Source organism: Furipterus horrens, unplaced genomic scaffold (genome assembly GCF_987537825.1).
Source record: "Furipterus horrens unplaced genomic scaffold, mFurHor1.1.pri manual_scaffold_7, whole genome shotgun sequence".
NCBI classification, from domain to species: Eukaryota; Metazoa; Chordata; class Mammalia; order Chiroptera; family Furipteridae; genus Furipterus; species Furipterus horrens.
In genome coordinates this window covers 31647062-31670381 of record NW_028327177.1, presented here as the reverse complement: position 1 = coordinate 31670381, position 23320 = coordinate 31647062, and the positions used below count along the sequence as shown (strand labels likewise).

At 36.3% G+C, this 23320-nt stretch overlaps 1 protein-coding gene across 5 annotated transcripts in view; it reads left to right on the top strand.

Annotated features, from left to right (window-relative positions):
• ESRP1 (epithelial splicing regulatory protein 1) overlaps positions 1–23320 on the top strand; it is a 50771-nt gene that overhangs the window by 15227 nt on the left and 12224 nt on the right. For 2 of the 5 annotated variants that reach the window (XM_090283555.1, XM_090283558.1), the window contains exons 5-14: positions 1154–1252; positions 1389–1443; positions 2632–2742; positions 2858–2990; positions 3080–3122; positions 4982–5283; positions 6416–6634; positions 8890–9088; positions 11977–12145; positions 22084–22234. In XM_090283555.1, the coding sequence (XP_090139681.1) occupies positions 1154–1252; positions 1389–1443; positions 2632–2742; positions 2858–2990; positions 3080–3122; positions 4982–5283; positions 6416–6634; positions 8890–9088; positions 11977–12145; positions 22084–22234 (1481 nt within the window). The remainder of the gene's footprint in view (positions 1–1153; positions 1253–1388; positions 1444–2631; positions 2743–2857; positions 2991–3079; positions 3123–4981; positions 5284–6415; positions 6635–8889; positions 9089–11976; positions 12146–22083; positions 22235–23320) is intronic. The other 3 variants (XM_090283557.1, XM_090283556.1, XM_090283554.1) reach the window with 2 other exon arrangements.

The window sequence follows — 23320 nt, the reverse complement described above, 5'->3', positions numbered from 1 at the left end:
CCCCCCTCCCTTAGTTCATTTCCATGGGTCATGCATGTAAGTTCTCTGGCTTCTCCATTTCCTATACTATTCTTAACATCCCCCTGTTTATTTTGTACCTACCAGTTACCCTTCTTGATCCCTGTACCTCTTCCCCTGTTCTCCCCCTTCCCCCTCCCCACTGACAACCCTTCATATCATTTCCATATCTATGTTTCTGTTCTAGTTGTTTGCTTAGTTTGTTTTTGTTTTTCTTAGATTCATTTGTTGATAGTTATGAGTTTGTTGTCATTTTACTTTTCATAGTTTTGATCTTTTTCTTAAATGTGTCCCTTTAACATTTCATATAATATGGGCTTGGTGATGATGAACTCCTTTAGCTTTACTTTGTTTGGGGAGCTCTCTATCTGCCCTTCCATTCTAAATGATAGCTTTGCTAGATAGAGTAATCTAGGTTGTAGGGCCTTGCTTTTCATCCCTTTGAATACTTCTTGCCAGTTCCTTCTTGCCTGCAAAGTTTCTTTTGAGAAATCAACTGACAGTCTTATGGGAACTCCTTTGTAGGTAACTTCTTTTCTGTTGCTGCTTTAAAGATCTCTCTTTTTCTTGAATTGTTTCTTACAAATTTACTCTCAAAGAAAAAGCATTTGTTGCCATCCATGAAGGCCTTACTGTGGGGCTCTAAAAATCTTCTAGAAGGGAAGTTCTGAGTAAAAGTGACATCACAAAAATAGTGTTTTCAGTAATTTGAGGTGTCTTTTTCCAATATTAAGCTTAAAAAGGCCATTTAGTACCTTATGGTCCTAACTGAGGTGCATACTTGTTATAACAGTATATAGAATGAAGGATTCTATTAACTTTGTTGAATACCTCATGGTTTGAAATGAAACAAAAGTCTCAGTATTCATGCATTTACTGCTGTGCAACCAACAAATTTTTATTGCTGGTAGAACTTCAAGACATGGTTGATTTGGTCATTTTACCTAAGAGCATTGGTGGTTACGGGAAGTGTGGGTGAAGTCCAGACTGATAGGATACAGCCATACTGAGATTTCAAAGAATTGCCAGTCGAGATACATTTTACTTGGCTTCTTAGGTCTGCGTGAGTTTCATTTGAGGTTAGAAACAATGTCGTTTTACCTCCCCAAAATGTTTCCTTGACTTAACCTCCCAGGTTTAAATTTAGAGAAGAATAGTTCAGTCTCCCGGTATGGAGCCTCCCACGTTGAAGATATGGGGGATATAATTTTAGCAATGATTTCAGAGCCTTATAGTAAGTATCACTGTTGTAATAATACAGATCTAGAATTTGATCCCACCCTCTTTCCCTCACCTATGCTTTTGAATTTCTTCCCACACCTTTGTCTCCCTAAAAGCGAAAATGATGATTTATATGTTCTCATTTTTAGATCACAGATTTTCAGATCCAGAGAGAGTGAATTACAAATTTGAAAGTGGCACTTGGTGAGTACTTGAGTACTGTTCCATTTGAGCCTTTTGATTTGTTTTGTGATATTCTTTATATTTTGGCTATCTTTTTTAATATTGGTCATTTATAAAAGAATGTTATATCTTAAAGTGTGCTTGGATGTTGGGATTAACATTTAATGAAATATTTGCATCCTTAGTCACTATGACCTTAAGTACATCATGTGTTTGTGTCTATAATTCTTATTTTAGCCTATGAACTATCCATCCTCTCACTGGGAAACATCCAAAGGAAAAATCATAGGCTTTAAGAGTTCACAAGATCTTTACTGAGATAATTTAAAGTATGCTCTATCAGCTTCTACTTCAAAGCAAAGGAAATAACTGGGGAGGAGTATATGAAATGGTGGTATCTCTGTTTGTGATCACAGGTAGACCTGCTTGAGTTTGGAAATCCCTGTAGCAAATTCCGTGAGATTGGTGCCTGACGTGAACAGAAACTTCTGACATCTTTGCCCACAGAGAGACGTTGAGGCCTATTTAGTTGTGGAGAAAGTGACTCATTAGGAAAATGTCCTAGGAGTACTGAAAATATGAATATAGTAGGAATAGAACATCAAAACGTGTCAAAATATATCATACGTGATTTGCAAATGACTCATTAAGGTGTGGTCACTCCCAAGCATTTCCATAAACACTCTCTGTGATGGCTCCCGTTTGATAGGGGAGATATTTTAATGGCAGACTTGTGACTGTGCACACACGTTCCTGATGTGGGTTAATCACCAGCTTTACACAGATCTGAAATCTTGCTGTCAAATTGGGTTTAAAACCGACTGGTGTACTGGCCAGTTTGGAGAGTGAATTTGAACCTGTCCTTCTTGGTTCTAGAACTTATAGGCCATTAGGATATTGAGAGAACTCTGCTTCCTATGAATTGATCCTGGGTCCTTTTGAGTTTATGGCAAGCAAGCAGCAACTCAGCTGATAGATGATTTGCTGGGTGAGGCAACTGTATTGAATCTATAGTGAAGCACCTAAAAATAACTTTGAATTGTGCCCAGATAATTTTTGAGGTTACAGAGTAAAGCAGGCAATATCAAAAGTCTCTGAACTCCAAATAAATAATACCACATATGTAAATAAGCAAATTGCCTTTCAAGGGGTAATAGATCAGACTCACTAGCATAAACCATGCAACCTGAAGTTTTGCTTGATCCACAGCAGCAAGATGGAACTTATTGATGACAACACAGTAGTCAGGGCACGAGGTTTACCGTGGCAGTCTTCAGATCAAGATATTGCAAGATTCTTCAAAGGACTCAATATTGCCAAGTTGGTTTTCTTTAGTCTCTTATTTTACTTAACAATCCCAAAGGGATAATGGGTTTCCCATTATTTTTCCTGACTGTATTACTTTTCCTACTGCTCTGTTCTTTTCTTCTCAAAGGGGTGGTGCAGCACTTTGTCTGAATGCCCAGGGTCGAAGGAATGGAGAAGCTCTGGTTAGGTTTGTGAGTGAGGAGCACAGAGACCTAGCACTACAGAGGCACAAACATCACATGGGAACCCGGTACATTGAGGTACATCCTCACAACCTGAGATCCTTGACATCTTGAGTATGAACATTAGAATGCTCAGAAACTATTTTAATTTTCCTTTCTTTTCTTAGGTTTACAAAGCAACAGGTGAAGATTTTCTTAAAATTGCTGGTGGTGAGTGCCTTTTATAAAATGTGGCTATAATAAGATTTTAAAATTTTAGTTAAATATCAAGTGTAGATAAATAGTCTTGAATGGTTTTTATTTCCCAATGAAATATAGGAATCACCTTTATTTTTAAATAAGAGAAGGAAAATGTCCAATGGCACCAGTAAGTATAATACATAACACTTGCCCTAAGGCTTGAGTCAACCAACTGTAGTTAAGTAGCCATTAAAAATAGTATTATTCAAAGGGAAAGAGTAGCTCTTGAAAGAAATTAAGTAGTCTCAAAACTATTTTTAAACAGCCACATTAGAATACCAGGAATTGTTGCATGTCTGCTTCTAATTTTTCTCTAAATTTCTTTCAATCATCAGTGGCCATGAACATGGTATCTTTCTGGCTTCTAGTATTTTAGGATATGCAGTGTTTAGAGCAATATGGTCTGAAAGAAGCGGGAATATATAAAGTCTTTATCTAGTTCTTGAGTGATTTATAATTTTAAAGCCTAAAAATAACAGATATATAAAAATGTTAACTATGATTTGTCCAACAGATTTTTTTTTCTATATCTATAATTAAATACTTTGTAAGTTTCTACTTCAAGTTTTCCTTTGCTCCTTTTAGTATAATGAATATCTTCCTATGTTACTCAATTTTCTTAAGTGTTAACTGCTGATCAATATTATATGTACCATAAATTTTTATTAAACATCTCTGTTGGGCATTTTAGAGTTTATTTCCAACTCTTCATTCTAAGTATGTTGGCAGTGAATATTTTTTATCTGTATATGCCACTCATCAGGATGAATGTCTAAAAGTAGGATAACTGAATCAAAGAATGTGGGTGACTTCCACCTAAATACAAAGAACATTTTTATCCCCGCATTATAATATAGCCCAGGTAAAAATCTTAGCAGTTGTAGGACTTGTGGTGACAGCACCCTGTTTACACAATTTGCTGGTATAATTTTGTTCTGGCTCTTATTTCTTGAGATAAACCAGGGCTTCCAAATTTATAATTTCAAGTTTAATAGTTTTTCCAGAGTTTCCAAAGTAATGTTTGACATTGGTTAGGGATAAAGTATATTTTGAATTGCCATATGATCCTGAGGTTCCATGGTAGATAACATTGTAAACTGCAGATGGCAAAGTTAATTAATATGCAAGTTAACGCCTGGGATTTCATGGTATGTGGGCGGGATGATTAAGGGAAAATGTTACTAGTGTATGAGTTTGAACAATGTACATTGAATATTTGCTTCATGGCCATACTGTACAAAATGCTTTGTGTTAGGCAGACTATTTATAAATGTTGAAACTAACTGCCAAGTGTATTCATTACACTATTCTGTATTTGGGTATGTTTGAATCTTAATAAGAAGTAATCAGAAAAAAAATAACAAATCACTAAAGTACTTAAAATGTATTAACTTATTCTCATAATTTATGAAGTAGGTAATTTTACCCTCATTTAACAAATGAGGAAACTAAGTCACAGAGGTTAAACTTTACTGAAGTTGTACTCTAGTAAAATGGTAAAGCCAAGATTGGCCCCAGGCATTCTGGCTTCAGCACCGGCACATGATGATTAATTGCCTCTCCATGAGAAGAATATGGTGGTTGGTCCATAATTTAATTGTCTGGCTACCCTCCTATGTTGAGATGTGTTTTATGAAATTGGTAGGGGGGAAGTTTTAAGTCTGTGGGAAAAGAATTATTTTATTCCTAGGATGTTATTATAAATTCATTTGGGAGTGTGGGTCTTAATTATGAATTCAAGACATTGCCCAGAATTTTACCATTTTAGATTTGGTAAAGTTGATATCTTATTCATTTCTGCCATCCTTCCTAATATTTGTGTTCCCTAGGTACATCCAATGAGGTAGCCCAGTTTCTCTCCAAGGAAAATCAAGTCATTGTTCGCATGCGGGGGCTCCCATTTACAGCCACAGCTGATGAAGTGGTGGCTTTTTTTGGACAGCATTGCCCCATCACTGGGGGGAAGGAAGGCATCCTGTTTGTTACCTACCCAGACGGTAGGCCAACAGGGGATGCTTTCGTCCTCTTTGCTTGTGAGGAGTATGCACAGAATGCACTGAGGAAACATAAGGATTTGTTGGGTAAAAGATACATTGAACTCTTCAGGAGCACAGCAGCTGAAGTTCAGCAGGTTGGTTTTTAATAGCATGTTTGTTCTGTTTCTGGATTATATAATTTTTTAAAGCCTGCTATCTTGTGATAAAATTTTTTGGCTGTGTTTATTGTTTGTTTGTTTTTTGTTTTTTTTTTTTTTTTTTTTTTTGTCACCTCTTAGAAAGCAACTGGACAGGGTATGAGTAAGGAAATTGGGGCAAATTTCTGGGAGTTCCTCAATTGTTCTATATTTTCAGTGTATGGGATGATAAAGTTTGCATTGGTAAATTGTTCAGAAAACCCAGGGATACCACATGTAGCATTTGCACAAGGACTTCCTAATATTATCAACTACTGGGCACGTTCTAAACTGAGACAAAAACAGGCAAGAACTTGGAGTTGCCTGGGAGCAATTTTTCCTCCAAAATGTTCTTGACCTTGTTTGTTCTCAGATAGGTAAATTCTATTCTATTTAAAAAAAGGTCAAGATCCTGTGTCTTGCCAATGCCTAAAGTTCACTTGGAAACTAAGTGATTATTTTTATGGTCACTAAATTATTTTTTCAGTTTTATATTATTCTGCCATTCTATCTTGTTTGCTTTGTATATTAATTGCTTTATAAATGTGGCATTATATTTTAATATAATCCATAGTCATTCTTTTACCTATGGTTTGATTATTGGGTTATTGTCCTTATACTTCTTGGGTTTGAATGTGAAATGTGAAGCAATATTAAGGGGAATGTTGGACTTAGAAAAATGCAGTCTAATAGATTGCTACAATAGAACATGATTAGCAATTGCAGATATTTATGAAAGTTGCAACTTTAAGGATATTTGTCCCAAGGCAGATAGTGCTGTGTTTGTCTAGTAGACAAGTCCTTAATCTAAGTGCATTTGTGTTGTATGGTATATCCCTCAGCATGCATTTGACAAAAGCGAGTGTCATGCTCGCCCAACTGAAAAGCATGAGTCCCTTTCTCTATGAGTGCTTCTCAAACTTAATATGCTATGAATCACCTGGGGATCCTGTTAAAATGCAGATTTGTATTTACTAGGTCTCGGGTAGAGCTGAGATTGTGCATTTCTAACAGGCTCCCTAGTTATGCCAGTGCAGAGAGCAGTGGAATACCAAGGCTCTAAATCACTTCTGTTTTGCTTTGAGTACAGGTGCTGAATCGATTCTCCTCGACCCCTCTCATTCCACTTCCAACCCCTCCCATTATTCCAGTACTACCTCAGCAATTTGTGCCCCCTACCAATGTTAGAGACTGTATACGCCTTCGAGGTCTTCCCTATGTGGCCACAATTGAGGACATCCTGGACTTTCTGGGGGAGTTTTCCACAGATATTCGAACTCATGGGGTTCACATGGTATTGAACCATCAGGTAAGAAAGTTGCTAACTGGAAAACTGATTTGCTTATTCTTATTACCAGAGTCTTTTCCAATAAAAAAGTACAGGGTGTATCAGTTGTATAGTAAGTCTTGAAAGAATGATGTAGCTATAAATGCTAGAGGTATTGAAGATGAACTCCAGAAAGATTGCTGTCATTGGTATGGTAATTCAAATTTGGCTCTGGTTCTGTCATTACATGTATCCATCAAATTCTCAATAGCATCACAGTACATTATCAGTCTGATACATTTTACTGTTGCAACTACTGAACTCTACAACTCTGCTGTCATAGCGTGAAAGCGATTGTGGACAATATGTAAACCAATGACCTTGAATGTATTCCAGAGTATTTTGTATCTGTAGACTGTTTAGAAACAGCTTATTTTATTTCATATGTATATTTATATATGTAATTTTAGACATCAAGTTGCATTCAGTAAAGTGCAAACTTGATAAGGACTAGTATCTGCACCACCTAGAACAGTATGTGTTCATAATAGGCACTCAGATGTATTATGAATTAATTGTTTAATAGAAACCTTTACAAAAATTTAACCAAATTCTATGGTATTGTGGGTATATATTATAAGCATTTTTAAAGTAGTTCCTGGCTTAGTGTCCCTTGATTTTGGGTAAATTAATAATTTTTGTTACTGGACAATATGTCAGTATTTTGTGCTATCATAAGCAGGACAGAATTCTAAAAACCTGTAAACCCAGAATCCTAATTAAAAATTTGGAACTTTTTATTAAAAGTGAAGTTGTATTAATTTTTGAAAAAGATGTTTTTGATGAATGATGGGTTGAAGTTAAGTTTGTATTGGAATTAGCAATGTTTTTCTAAACTGCTAGTATTCCCCTTTCTCTTTTCATGTGGAGATTTGTTCATATTCATAACTATAATCCTGTCTCACTGGAAAGTGCATGTCACTGAGTACAAGCAATCAGAAAACATCCTGAATGCCGCTTGGTTTTCCATGCCAGCATATGCTCATTCTAACTCTTATGTCAATATTAAACTATGCAACTTTTTATCCGAGTAGGTACCCTCTCAGCATGCTTCACTGGTGAGAATCCTTTTGAATAAAATTCTCCACAATTCCTCATAAATCCCTACAGGGATTAGTTTCATTTCTCTTTAGGTCACCATTTCTAATAACTGGGGGCTATTATTACTCTAATTAACAATAGTGGACAGATTGACCTATTATTGACCCACACGACCTACTGTGATTGCACTTGGGTGAAATGCTTCTTAGCTGATGGACAAGCTCTTAGCTGTCTTTAAGATGTTAGATTTCCATCTTGGACTGGGTTTCCCTGGTATCCCTAATTTCCCTGGTATGGTAACTCGTATGGTAACTTGCATGGTAATAATTTGTATTAAATAGTCCCTTAGGGACTTTTAAAGAAATTCATAAATAAGAAAGTCCTATAAACTGATTGTATCTTTTTCTCTCCCATAAAATGTTGATGCTAAGTAAAACTATGGCATTTTGGTTCTGTGGAACAGAAATCTTGTCAGCTTGGTTTTAAACAGGACATTTTTAGCAAGCTCTTAGTAATTGAAGAAATGACTATCAACACCTGTTTGGCCAAGATTTAAGATGGAGGTGCATGGGTGCAGATGAGAGAAGGGCTCCCATGCAAGGCTGATGATAACAGCTATCACCAACCTTCACTGTGCTTTGCAGCTGCCATTTCCTGTTTCCCCTTCCCAGTCGCCAAGCCACATTCCAACCTAGGCTATAGGGAGAAGGGAAAGAGATGTTGCAGGACAGTGATGGACAGAACTTCAAGCTAAAAGACAACACTGGTTTATTCACTTTCCTGTAGGAGGATACATAAAGCTCAAACACCCATTCTGTTACACCAGCTCTTCTCAATCAAATAAGTTTTAATTGGATTTTTCAGAAATGCAAAACCCAATACACAATCCTGTACTTTGAAACCACAGTCACAAGGAGACTTTTTCAAAATCTTGTAAATCTAACACTAATAGAAACCAAAAATGATCACTTTCAGCTATGAGCTCTCAAAATTGTTTCTTCCACGTTTTGTGGCCATTCTGGTGGTTAGGTGATGAAATGCCAAGTCAGATTTCAGTAGATCACATGGTCACCCAGATTTTGTGGCTAAAATGTCTGTACTATGGGTGATTGTCACTTTGCATGTTTTGAAAGCAACCATTTCCTTGTTGAAGGAGACAGTCTCCTTTTGTTTTTATTCTTCCCCCACACGCTCAGGGCCGCCCATCAGGAGATGCCTTTATCCAGATGAAGTCTGCGGACAGAGCATTTATGGCTGCACAGAAGTGTCATAAAAAAACCATGAAGGACAGATATGTTGAAGTCTTTCAGTGTTCAGCTGAGGAGATGAACTTTGTGTTAATGGGGGGCACTTTAAATCGAAATGGCTTATCCCCACCGCCATGTAAGTTACCATGTAAGTTTTTCTTGGGTCTTGGCGCTATTCTACGCTATGTGCTGGTAGGTGCTTAAGCTGCTTTCATAACTTTCTGCATCCCTGGTTCTTTCTGAGGCAGGCAAGGTGGTTACATAAGGCTTTCCCATCTGAAATCGGTAGTATCTGGTAATCATTTAAGACTTTGGTTGTGGACATCCATAATTAGAGATGCTACAAATATCTCCTTTCAAATTATATTCTTGCTTTTCCCGTAATAAGCCCTTGATTTCTGAAGCTTAGTGTGCTTAAGATAAGCACTGACTCTGGGAGGCAACCTGGCTATGTAGATATTTTAATAATACGCATTTAAAGGTAAAATATGGCCGGATCTTTTTTTTTTCTCCTGTAACACATTTGAATTGATGCCCATTTTGTATTTTTAAGTTAATGAGCATTAAGTATTTTTTGGATAGGATAACCTAGTGAGTATTTGTCTTGCTCTCCAAGATATCTGGAGTGAGCAAGTTAGTAAAAAATATAAATGCGTAAATAAATTAGCCAAAGTTTCCATTGGATCGCAGGATCAGTGCTTAATTTCAAGCCGTGCTCTTGCTCATTGGCACCTGGGTGCAAGCCATCTGGAATCTTGTTTGAGAGGAATAAGCCCTTTAGTATGAAGACCATGTTCTGGTTAGTGACTAAGGAACATTGGGGATCTAATGTTAAAAGTTGAATTTTTTCATGCAGTTTCCACTTTTGAATAAGTCATACCTTGTTAGGAGGCATGTTGGGTATGTTTAAAGCATGTAGCACTTGGGATGCAGTTCAGAGATAACTGAGACAGTAAACTGGCTTATGTGCTTCATTCCAATAAAATGGAGAGTCTTAGGACATCACTTTCTAGTAAAGAGAAATCTATACCAATAAACCTATTTGAATAAGTATTATTTAAAGAATATTAAGTGGGGCTTAATCCTTTTTTCCCTTGGAATTCCTAAACACTAATATTCCATTTATCTGCTGCTTGCTGTTGGTGAATATCTTAAGAGTTGATCACTAATAAGTATCAAGTTTTGAAAGTCTATAATTGGGTTTAAGTGGTTAAGTAATCGTAGTCATATGTATTCTGTCCATAGCCACTGATAATTTATAATTTTCTTTAGTGATAATCTATCAAGCATTGCGAGATAAGGGAATTTCTCCTTCATGTGTAACCAAAATTCTGCTGTGATATCATTTTACTTCTCTTGTCCGGGTACAAAACTGGTCATTACATTTTCTTCATAAGACTTTTCTCCTTCACAAGCCCCAAAATCATAAAAATTTGAAGTGCATTTTTCACATAAAAATATATTTCCGTATCTTAATACTTTCCAAAAATTTAAGCTAAAATTTGGCCATTTAGCATTTTAGTAAAAGGTTATTCATTTTTTTCATTCAAATCAGAATTCCAATTATGCATGCTAATATTATGCCTGTTCTACTGGACTGTTTTTTTCCTGCCAACTCCAGGCGATTGCCTATTAAAAGTCACCTCCATTTTTCTAGTCTATGAATATAAAAGTCTTATTCTCTTTTAGGAATATGAGAATAGCTGTACTTCATTTGAATATACATAAATCTGAGCAGCCTAATCTGTTATCAAAAATTTCTACTGTGTTTTGAGGCATAACAGACTCATACCTACTATATATGTCTGTCTTATTGGTATGAAATACTCTCGTTTAATGAATTGCTTGATAGTTTTGAAAGCAGGATATGAACACAGGCTTTACAATTTTCTCTATGACTCCAGTGCCTCAGTTTGTCCTGACTGCCTGTTTGTGGACCCTTTAAAGGCCAGGGATCATAATTTTAAAATCCGTCTATAAATTAGGTATCTACATGTAGCTCAATTTTCAGTGGGTATGAACACGGTACCCAAAAGGTGAATATGAATGAAGTCAATATGTGTACCTATATGAAGTTTTTGCCCTTAGTACCCATATTCAGGTGACCACCCTGTTGCTCTCCATGGACATGTAGAAACTCATAGGAACTGCAGAAGTCAGTAGAGATTTTTATGTGAAAAAGTTATCCCTTGGCCCTCTGCTATTTGCAAAATAAATTAGGTTGTTCTGAAAATTAAGTTAGGAACCCCAAATTCAGACAGCCTCTCGGTTACCTCTTTTGTTGCGTACAGATGGCCTGGATAGTTGTGTTCACCTCACACATTAAAGGCAGTGACCATGAACTGGTTGGATTTCAGTAAGTCGGAAAACCAGAAGACAAAGCAATTTCCTTTTTTCTTTTTTCTATATAATCTGAGTTCACAATTTATCTGCTAACTCTCAGGAAGACTTGAGCTTCTATTTCTCAGGACTAATTCCCAGGTTGGATTTTATTTTTCCTTCAGGTTTGAATTGTAGATTAACTTCAAAGCCCATCTTCTAGTGGAAATAATGCAGAGTTAATGTACTTCTTTTATGTCAGTTCACTCTGAAACCATCTATGCTTTGGCATAATATATGGTGATAGTGAAGAGTGTTGCATCCTAACCATTTTCCTTTCATGCTGTACTATTGGGTAGATAAGATGAAATAGTAGCTTTTACTTTCAAGTTATGCTAAATGTCAGTCCTATGTTTCTTGCCTCAAAGTGTTTATTCGTGGTAATTGACACTCAGGCATGGAAGAAAAATATACGTCATGAAATGTTTGAGAAGACTTTGGATGATACTGGTTTTTCCACATTTCAGACCAAGAATGTTGCTTTAGGTTGATGGAATGTGAGATCTGAGATTATTTGTAGGTTTTCTCTATATAATCAAAAGGAAGTTGTTGCTGGGCGTAGCATAAAGAATTGCTCTCTTACTTTAAAATGTATATATGTAATCATGTGTCAACTGTTACAAATGTTTTAAAGTCTCTCTCTCTCTGCTTATTTAGGCCTGTCTCCTCCTTCCTACACATTTCCAGCTCCTGCAGCTGTTATCCCTACTGAAGCTGCCATTTATCAGCCCTCTCTGCTTTTGAATCCACGAGCGCTGCAGCCCTCCACAGCATACTACCCAGCAGGCACTCAGCTCTTCATGAACTACACAGCGTACTATCCCAGGTAAGGCTCTGATGGAAGTGGGAATGAGGGACAGAAACAATAGCCTCCTTTGATAGCCAGTGCCTGAGTTCACAAAAGAATATTGTCTGCCTCACTGAAGGTTAGCATGGTAGGCAACTGTTTCTGGTCATACCTCTAAGCAAGGAGATCATTTCATGACAACCCAAACTATGTTTATGTTTTAACTATGTATTAACAGCATCTTTTAGGCTGTTTGTTGAGCAACACCGATCAGGATGGAATCTTCAGTTATATATATGTAGTGTAATATCATCTGCAAATAATGAGGTCAAGGTGCTTCTTCTGGTTTGGTAAAGCTCTTGACCTTTGTATACAACTTTAATTTTTTAGTTTCTATCTTAGGACCATCAGTGAGGGACATTGTAATTATTGTAACAGGGTGGCAATAACTTGTGAATGAATTTGAAAATAGGAAAATCCTTAATGACAACAGTTATATTTTTAAATAGAATCAATTCATGTTACCCCACAATAAATAAGCACGGTTGTTTTAAATTGTATATGACTTATATTCTTTCTCCCCTAAATCTTTACTAACAAGTTCAGAATAAAATTTATTTAGAACTTTTATTAGAATCAACTTTTTTCCCCCTGGTTTTCTAGGGAAAAGAATTTTTTAAAAAATTATAGTTGATACAATATTATATTAGTTTTTTATGTACAAAATAAGATTATTTGTTCAAGTCCTGTAGAAAATGCCATTGATATTTTGCTAGGAATTGCATTGAATATGTAGATTGCCTTGGGTATTATAGACATTTTAACTTTGTTGATTCTTCCTACCCATGAGCATGGTATATAACTTTTATTTATTTGTATCTTCAGTTTCTTCATTGTCTTATCATTTTTTGAGTACAGTTTTTTTACCTCTTTGGTTCTATTCTTAAGGATTTTTGTTTTGGATGCAATTATATGTGGTATTGTTTCCTTAATTTATCTTTTTGATAGCTACGGTGTATACAAATGCAACCGATTTCTGAATATTAGTTTTTTATCCTATTTTACTAAATTCATTTATCAGTTCTAATAGTTTTTTGGTGGAATCTTTTTTTCTTTAAATATTTTATTTATTTAGACAGAGGGGAATGGAGGGAGAAAGAGAAGAAGAAAAACATTGATGTAAAGAGAAACATCAGTGGGTTGCTTCTCATAGGCCCCCTGACCAGTAATTGAACCAGCAACCTTTCACTTTTCCAGACAACACCCAACAAACTGAGCAATACCAATCAGGGTGGAATCTTTAGTTATATATCTATACACACATACATATATGTATATATAGTGTAATGTCATCTGCAAATAATGACAATTTTACATCTTCCTTTCAAATTCAGATAGCTTTTTTTTTTTTTCCTTGTCTCATTGCTGTAGCTGGAACTTTCAACATTACGTTGAATAAAAATATTGACAGTAGACATCTTTGTGTTGTTTCTGACGTTAAAAAGAAAAAGCTTTCAGCCCTGATTGACATGACTCAGTTTTGCCTGTTGAGTATGGTGCTGGCAGTGGGTTTGTCATATATGGCCTTTATTATGTTGAGGTATATTCCCTCTATTTCCACTTGGCTGAAAGTTTTTATCATAAATGGGTGCTGGATTTTATCAAATGCTTTTTCTGCATCTATTGACATGATCATGTGCTTTTTATCCTTCGTTTTGTTTATGAGATGAATCACATTTGTTGATTTGTGAATGTTGTACCAACCTTGTGTTCCTGGAATAAATCTCAGTTGATCATGGTGTATGATCTTTTTGATGCATTGCTGTATTTGCTGTATTTGGTTTGCTAATATTTTGTTGAGGATTTTAGTGTCTACATTCATCAGGGATATTGGCCTATAATTTTCTTTTTTTGTAGTGTCTTTATCTGGTTTTGGAATTAGGATAACGCTGGTCTCATAAAAGGAGTCTTCCCTCCTCTTGAATTTTTTGTATAGTTTGAGAAGGAGAGGTGTTAGTTTTTCTCAGAATGTTTGGTAAAATTCACCTGTGAAGCCATCCAGTCCATGGCTTTTGTTGGGAGTTTTTTGATTACTGCTTCAATTTCACTAGGTGTAATCTGTCTTATTCAGATTCTCTGATTCTTCCTGATTTAGTTTGGGGAGATTATATGCTTCTAGGAATTTATCCATTTTGTCTAGGTTGTCCAGTTTGTTGGCATATAGTTCATAATATTTTCTTCCAATTCTTTGTATTTCTTTGGTGTCGATTGTTTTTCTCCTCTTCATTTTTGATTTTATTTATTTGGATTCTCTCTTCTGTTGATGAGTGTGGTTAAAGGTTTGTCAATCTTGTTTATCTTTTCAAAGAAGCAGCTCTTGGATTCATTGATTTTTTTGTATCATTTTTTTAACACTTTCATTTATTTCTCTGATCTTTTTTATTTCCTTCCTTTTACTCACTGTGGGCTTTGTATATTGTTCTTTTACAAGTTCCTGTAAGTGTAAAATTAGATTGTTTATTTGAGCTTTCTCTTGTTTTTGAGATAGACCTGTAATGCTATGAATTTTCCTCTTAGGATTGCTTTCCCTGTGTCCCACAGATTTTGGGTTGTTGTGTCCTCATTTTCATTTGTTTAAAGGCATCTTTTGATTTCTTCCTTGATCTTGTTTTGACCCATTCCTTGTTTAATAACGTTATTTAGTTTTCATGTCTTTGTGTGTTTTTCAGTGTTCTTCTTGTGATTAATTTCTTGTTTCATTGCATAGTGGTCAGAGAAGATGCTTGATATAATTTCAATCTTCTTAAATTTATTGAGACTTGTTTGTGCCCTAACATGTGGTCTATCCTAGAAAACGTTCCAAGTGCACTTGAAAAGTATGTATATTCTGCTGCTTTGGGGTGAAATGCTCTGAAGAGGTCAATTAAAGCTATTTGATCTAGTGTGTCATTTAAGGTCTCTATCTGCTTGTTGATTTTCTGTGTGGAAGATCTATCCATTGAATTCAATGCGGTGTTACAATTCCGCAACTACGACTGTATTTCTGTCGAACTCTCCCTTTATGTCCATCAAGATTTTTGCTTCACAAACTTAGGTGCTCCTATGTTGAGTGCATAAATGTTTACTACGGTCATATCCTCTTGTTGGACTGTTCCCTTTGTGTAGTGTCCTTCTTTGTCTATAACTATAGCCTTGGTTTATAAAGTCTGTTCTGTCAGATATAAGTATTGCTACCCAGCTTTTTTTCCTTTCCATTTACATGAAATATCCTTTTCCATCCCTTTGCTTTTAGTCTGTGTGTATCTTGTGATCTGAGGTGGGTCTCTTGGAGGCAGCATATATATGGACCTTGTTTTCTTATCCATTCATCTACTCATGTCTTTTGGTTGGAGCATGTAAGCCATTTACATTTAAGGTGATTATGGATTGACATGTATCTAGTGTCATTTTATTGTTAGACTGTTTTCCTCTTTTTTTTTTTTTTTTTTTTTTTGGTGTTAACAAACTCCTTTAGTTTTTTCTTGTCTGGGAAGCTCCCTATTTCTCCTTTGATTTTAAATGACAGCCTTGCTGGGTAAAATAGCCTTGGTTGTATATCCTTGCTTTTCATCACCTTGAATATTTCATGCCACTCCCTTCTGGCTTTAGTGTTTCTGCTGAGAAATTAGATGACAGTCTAATTGGTGCTCCCTTATATGTAAGCACCTGCTTTTCTCTTGCGGCTTTTAGAATTCTCTCCTTGTCTGTAAGCCTTACCATTTTAATTATGATCTGTCTTGGTGTAAGCCTCTTTCGGTCCGTGTTGCTTGGGACTCTCTGAGCTTTCTGGACTTGGGTGTCTTTTTCCTTCACCAGATTAGGAAAGGTTTGGGTCATTATTTCTTTAAATAGGTTCTTGATCTGTTGCTCACTCTCTTCTCCTTCTGGCATTCCCATGATGTGGATATTGTTACACTTCATGTCGTTCCAAAGGTTTCTAAACGCTCCTCCTTTTTTAAAATTCTTTTTTCTTTTTGCTATTCTGCTTGGGTGTTTTTTCCTACCTTTTCTTCCAAATTGGTGCTTTGATCCTCTGCTTCACCTAACCTACTATTTCTTCCTTTCAGTGTATTATTTATTTCGGGTATGCATTCTTTATTTCTGACTGGTTCTTTTTTTATGGTTTCTGTCTTTTTTCATGCTGTCCAGTAGCTTTATAATTATTACCCTAAACTCTATTTGATAAATGCTTGCCTCCATTTCATCTCGTTCTTCTGGAGGATTCTCTTGTTCTTTCATTTGGGACCTGTTCCTTTGTCTTCCCATTTTGGCTGCTTCTTTGTGTTTGTTTCTATGTATTAGGTAGATCTGCAAAGTCTCTGGTGCGGACCTATGTCAGATGCTGTGACTGGCCCTGGGCAACCTCTTTGGAGCTATTTAGCAATCCTCAGCTTGTGGCTTCCTTTGTTGGGCTTATTTGTGTGCAGGAAGAACCAGGCTGCACAGCAAGAACACCTGCCTCTGTCTGCAGGCTTTCTGTTAGCCTTAAAGAGTGAATATCTTCCAGCTGTACTCCTCAGCAGCAGGTCTTAAGCTCAACAGGGTGGGACAGAGTAATTCCTGTGGGCAGGGCTATTGCTTCCCCTCAGACTGATGCCACTTGAAGGGGAGTGCTCTGCCTGAAAAAGATGGCCTCTGCATTATGGAGAATGACTCAGGAAGGGATCATGGCAGCTGTTTCTTTAGTTGTCTCCCCAGAGCCACTGCCCCAGACTCTCCTCATGTGTCTCTAGTCTACTCTGCCCTCCCTTTGCTGGAGCCTAGGGTAAGTGGCTGCAAACAGAATTTTGTGTGTTCGTCCTGTAACAGGCTGTTTGAGTCTCCAGTCATGTCTCCCTGGTAGACAGAAACCCCACTGATTTTCAGAGCCTTTCCCAGTTCTGGTGCTGTAGGCTGGGGAGCTCAGCTTGGGATTTAGACTCCACACTTCTCAAGGGGAACCCCCTCACCCCGCCACCCCCCCACCCCCCAGCCACTGAAGTATCCCTCCCTCACTTCAGCTACCACCTATGGGAGCCTAGCGAGCCCTCTTGCACCTTCTTCACACTCCCTACCAGTTATGTTGGGGTGATGTGGCTTCTTCTCTCTGCCTGTGGTTAGATGGCTTCTCTCCAGCCACTGTTCAGTTGGCTATTCAGGATGATTTTTTTATAATTTAGTTGTAAGTACAGTTTGGTCCTGGGGAGGAGGTTAGTATAGCTTCTACTTACTCCTCCGCCATCTTTGGGTCTCTCCACTTGTTTATTTTTAGAGAGTGGGGGAAGGGAGGGAGAAAGCGAGGGATAGAAACATTGTTGTGAGAGAGAAATATTGATTGGTTGCATGTTGCACGCATTCCGACCGTGGACCAAACCTACAACCTAGGCATGTACGCTGATGGGGAATTGAACCCACGACATTTCAGTTTATGGTACAATGCTCCAAGCAACTGAACCAAACTAGCTAGGGCTATGTTTTTGTTGTTGTTTTTGCTTAATCCTTTCACCTTTTTCACCCAGCCCTACCACCCTCCTCCCCTCTGACAACTGTCAACCTGTTCTCTGCATCTATTAGTCTGAGTCTATTTCTGTTTTGTTTGTTAGCTTATTTTGGTCATTAGATTCTACATATAAGTGAACTTATACGGTATTTGTCTTTCTCTGACTGACTTATTTCATGTAGCATAATATTCTCTAGATCCATTCATGGCATTGCAAAAGGTGAGATTCCTCCTTCTTTTACGGCTAAGTTGTATTCCATTGTGTAAATGTAGCATAGCTTTTTTTATTTACTCATCTACTGATGGATACTGGACTGCTTCCAAAATTTGGTTGTTGTAAATATGGTGAAATGAACATAGGGGTGCATATATATTCTTTCAAATTAGTGTTTTGGTTTTTTTCAGATATAGGCCTAGAAATGTCATTGCTGGGTCATAAGGCAGTTCTCTTTTTAATTTTTTTGAGGTATTTCCATACTCTTTCCACAGTGGCATACCAATTTGCATTCCCACCAATAGTGCATGAGGAATCCCTTTTCTGAGCAGTATGGGGTGATATCTTATTATGGTTTTAATTTTTCATTTTTATGCTGATTAGTGACATTGAGAACCTTTTCATATGTCTATTAGCCAATTTGCCATCTGTATGTTCTCTTTGGAGAAGTGGTTTCCTTTGCTGTACAAAAACTTTTTAGTTTGAGGAAATTCATTTATTTGTTTATTTACTTATTTTTGTTTCCACTACCAGGGGAGAAGTATCAGAACAAATATTGCTAAGAGAAATATCAGAAATTTTACTGTCTATATTTTCTTCTAGGAGTTTTATGGTTTTGAGTCTTATATTTACAGTTTTGTTTTGTTTTTAATTATTTCCTTATTTATTTAGAGATGGGGAAGGGAGAGAGAAAGAAAGGGAAAGAAACATTGATGTGACAGAGAAATACCAATTGGTTGGTTCCCTCTCATACATACCCAACCAGGGATGGAACGTGCAACCCAGGCATGTTCCTTGACCGGGAATCAAGCAAGCAACCCTTTGCTTTGCAGGACAACACCCAACCAACTGAGCCACACTGGTCAGGGCTTACATTTAAGTTTTTAATTTATTTTGAGTTTATTCTTGTATATGGTGTTGGAAGGCGGTTTATTTTCTTTCTTACTCTTTCTTTCTCTCTCTTTGTTTCTTTCTTTTCATTTCTCTTTTTCTTTTTGCATGTATCTATCTCTATGTTTAACTTTTGAGAAACAACCATTCATTTATTTTCTTTGAAGAAGTGTTATTCAAATCCTTTGCACGTTTTTTAATTGGGTCAATTTTCTTACTGTTTTTTAGTTGTGAAATTTCTTCATATATTCTAGATAAGAGACCTTATAAGATAAGATTTACAAATATTTTCTCCCAGCCTCTGGGTTTTCTTTTCATTTACTCAATAGTTTTCTTTAAAGATAAACATTTTCAATTTTGATGATGTCCAATTTATTTTTCTCCTTTTGTCATTTATACTTTGTCACATGTAACCCAAGGTCATGAAGAATTACTACTACGTATTGCTGTAAGAGCCTTTTAGTTTTAGCTCATATTTAGATATATTACTTAATTTGAATTAATTTTTTATGTAGGGTAAGGTGAAGGTCTAAATTCATCCCTTTGCATGTGGATATTTCATTGTTTCAACACCATTTATTGAAGAGACTATTCTTTCCTCATCAAGTAGCCTTAGAACCCTTGCCAAAAATCAATTGACCATAAATTGTAAAGGTTTATTCCTGGCCTCTCATTTCTATTCCATTGGTCAGTGCCTATCATTAAGGGAGTACCACACCATATCGATTACTGTAGTTTTGTAGTAAGTTCTGGATTTTGGCGATGTTAAGTCCTCCTACTTTGTTCTATTTAAAGAGTTTGTCTTTTCTGGGTCCTTGGCATCTCCCCTTGTGTTTTAGGTTTAGTTTAATCGATTCTGCAAAAAAAAACCATTAAAATTTTGATAGCTAATGCATTGAGTTTATAAACATGGACTGACTTTCCATATTTTAGATGATTTTAATTTTTTAATAGTGTTTTGTGGTTTTCAGTGTACAATTGTTGCTAAATGTTTTTCCTAAGTTTTTTTTTTAATGTTTTTTATTGATTATATTGTTACCTAAGTATTTTTTTATGCTATTGTAAACGGAATTACTTTATTAATTTTATTTTTGTGTAGTTAATTGTAGTGTATAGAAATGCAGTTGATTTATTTTGTGTATTGACCTTGTCCTTTGTAGTTTATTAGTTCCTAGTTTTTAGTAGATTCTTTTAAATTGTACACACACACACCCTTGTCTCTGTCCTGTCATTTTTATTCCATAAATTATTTCATTTTTGCTGATTGTTATTTCAATATGAAAGAATTGGAATTTAAGTTGATAGAAAATTCTTATTTTCATGCCCTGTCAGGTTGTTACACAGATTATTTAATTTTCCTTAAGATGCCTTGTATACAGCAGGTAATGCTGGTGCAAAGAATAAGGATCTGATTCCTGGTTGTGTTGTATTTAGGCTTAATCAGAATACATATACCTTATAATTGTCATTTTATAACCTTAAATTTCCAGTTGGATAACTTTTATCTTTTTATTTTATCTCAGTTATACTCTGAAGTTACTAAATATCTACATTTAATTTAGAGGCAATCTTCAGTCAAAGGAATAGAGTATATCAGGACACAGCTAAGTTGTATATTGTGGAAATGAATTGACTTTCATATCCAGTTTGGAATGTATAAGTAACTCATAGTAAAATACACAAAGACTTAATGGTCTTGAAGTATTTGTATTGAGTTAGTATTTATCAGACATTTGACATAAGCATATATAGTCTTAGGATAAATGGTGGTTGTATGGGGAAAAGCATTGAATTAGAAGTTGAGAGGTCTAGGTGCTTCTTCTGGTTTGTTGAAGCACTTAACCTTTGAGAAATTATTTAACTCTTAGTTTCTGTTTCCACCTCTGTAAAATGAAGAGGTGTGGCTGAATGGTGGCGAATGTGTCCCACTCAAGCCTAAAGAGCATTCCCTCTTAGCTGCTTATAGATTGACTTTTAGTCTCCAAACAGGCTCTCCTCAGAGAGAGTTGTAAAAATGTCTCCAAGTAATTCTAACAGGCAAACAAGTTGAGGAGCACTGCTGTAGAAACTGAAAAGGTTAAGGGCAGCTTGATGTCAAGTAATATTTTCAGTTTCCCATATTTTTTAAGTGATTCAATAGAATGATGGTTATGGAAATAGCAAAAGTGAAGTAAATTACTGCATTTTATGATTTATGGAATAATTCGCTATATTTAATCATTTCAGTGAAACTTGAGAGGTGCTAGCATCCCCATTTACCAAATAATGTAATTGACTTGCTCAAGTTTACTGTGTTAATAAAAAAAAAAAAAGGAATCTGGAACTGTATGTACATCTGGTACCATTCCTATTAACCCATCAGTTAGGATTATGTAGGATAGCCAGTCTCAAAGATTTTTATAGTCCCTTTCATTTGTGTTTACTTGTCTTTGAAATGGGATAACTACCTACTTAGAAAGATTTATAAGGGTTAATAATCCAAAACTGTGGTTCTTTATGGCTCTTTAAGCTAATAACTTGTTTTAAATTTTTTTCCTTTGTTTGCACTAATGGGTTTCTGGCCACTAATTATGGTGGAAAACAGATTGGGTGGGGGACAGGGTGAAACTAATTTTATAATATGGTAATCACTTGAGTTGTCATAAAGAGTAATTAGGAATTCAATTGATTTGAGCTCCTTGGGGTAATTGTTGTAGATATACATAGAGGGACTCATACATCAATTTCCCTCTTTTGTTAATGGTGATTGATTTTAATTTGTTGAGAATCCCTTCCAATTTACCCACCATCTCCTCCTCTTTCTTTTAAGTCAAGTTGGAAGAAATAACTCATAGGTGCTATAATACTTGGCTGTATTATTGTGCTCTTACTGTGCTGTGCCTTTGCTTGTATATATGGGTAGAACAGTCTGTTCCTTGGAGAAATGACTTCAAATACTTTTGGTCTCTGTGGCTATGGTATCTATTAGTCCTTTGTATTTATTCCTTTTCATGCCTTGGTATTCCTGATAACTAGCCAGTTAATCATCAATGAGCTGGGCTTTGGAAGTGGTGCTTTCTGGTTGAGTGACCTTGAAGGCTAATCCTTTCCTTCCTTTCCCTTTTAAGAATCTCAGAGAGAACTGGGGAAGTCCTTCCTTTAACTTTGCATGAACCCTTCTACCTTTCAACTTTTGGCTTTTCTGGATATGTGGGGCAGAACAGCTGTGATGTTCTTATCTGGCTTGAGAGAGAAAACTCTGAGAATTCTAAGATCACCTTGAGAGAGTCTATTTCCTTAAGTAACTAATGTTTTTAGAGTAAATATTCAGCATTGTCTGTTCCTATTGGTTCACTGTACTTTCTCTCCCTTTAGCCCCTCAGGTTCGCCCAATAATCTTGGCTACTTCCCTACAGCTGCTAATCTTAGCGGTGTCCTTCCACAGCCTGGCACGGTGGTCAGAATGCAGGGCCTGGCCTACAATACTGGAGTTAAGGAAATTCTTAACTTCTTCCAAGGTTACCAGGTCAGTAGCTTGAAGAAGAAAAATATTCAGTGCCCTTAATAATTAAGTTGATTTGCCTAAAGATTGCAGTCAGGAAATAAGCCAATTCTCTGAAACTCGAGTTTTTGAAAGTGCTACTAGATTGCTTATGGAAGCAAAAAGAATGATAGTCAAGAGTTAGAGGCAGGAGGACCAGTGTGAGTGCTAACTTCAAATTCATCCCTTTGACAAGATTTGGGCTTTTCCATGCTCTTTTTTATTGTTTTAACTTAATCTGCTGTGCTTTTTTGGAAAAGCTCTTTAGGGCACACAGCTGTGTGGGTCTTGCCATCTAGAATAGGATTGCGTAAGGAGTTTTCCTCAAAGTCAAAATTTTGACTAGCAAGAAAATACTTAAATAAGGTATTGAAGTTGAGTATTTAAAAAATGGTTAGAGGGCTGGCTCTCTCCTGGAAAAAACAATGGAGGTGTGGTAACTCCTTAAAATGAGCTGAGGATATTCAGTGAGCCTTTTATGTAATAATCTGCAGTTAATTATGAAACTGATATTTACTCTTGTCATTTTTTTCCTGCCACTACCTGTGTCCATCAGTTGCTTTTTTACTTAAGCTAAAAAAATATGAGATGTTTCTTGGTAAGAGCACTTTAGAAATGAGCAAAATCTTCTCATTGCTATCTCATCTAAGCAGGCGCCTTTCCTTCCTCAAATCACATAATTCCTAAAACCCAAACTCTTCTTTCTTGCAATACCTAAAAATTACCATATGGCCATTTAATTGCGCTAATAGCAAAAATTTTCTTTCTTCTTGGAGCTGAACTTTGCTTGAGTCTTCAGAGTTGAGAAGCCTTTATAAGCATAATTGTCAAGTCCTAAAATAGCCCTTGATCATTTACAGTATGACATTTTAAGGGTTGTGCCTGCAGCGGCTGTGTCACTATTAGAATGGGTTTACAAGCTTGGTGTCCATGAATCATGGAGGATTGTGGAGCTCAACTAATATTACCTCACTGGGGATGCCCCAAGTCTACCAAGTTACCATGATGGTCTTTAAGGTCTTTTACCATACAAAGGACAAATGAAGAAAATCTATGTCTGATGGTGAAAAA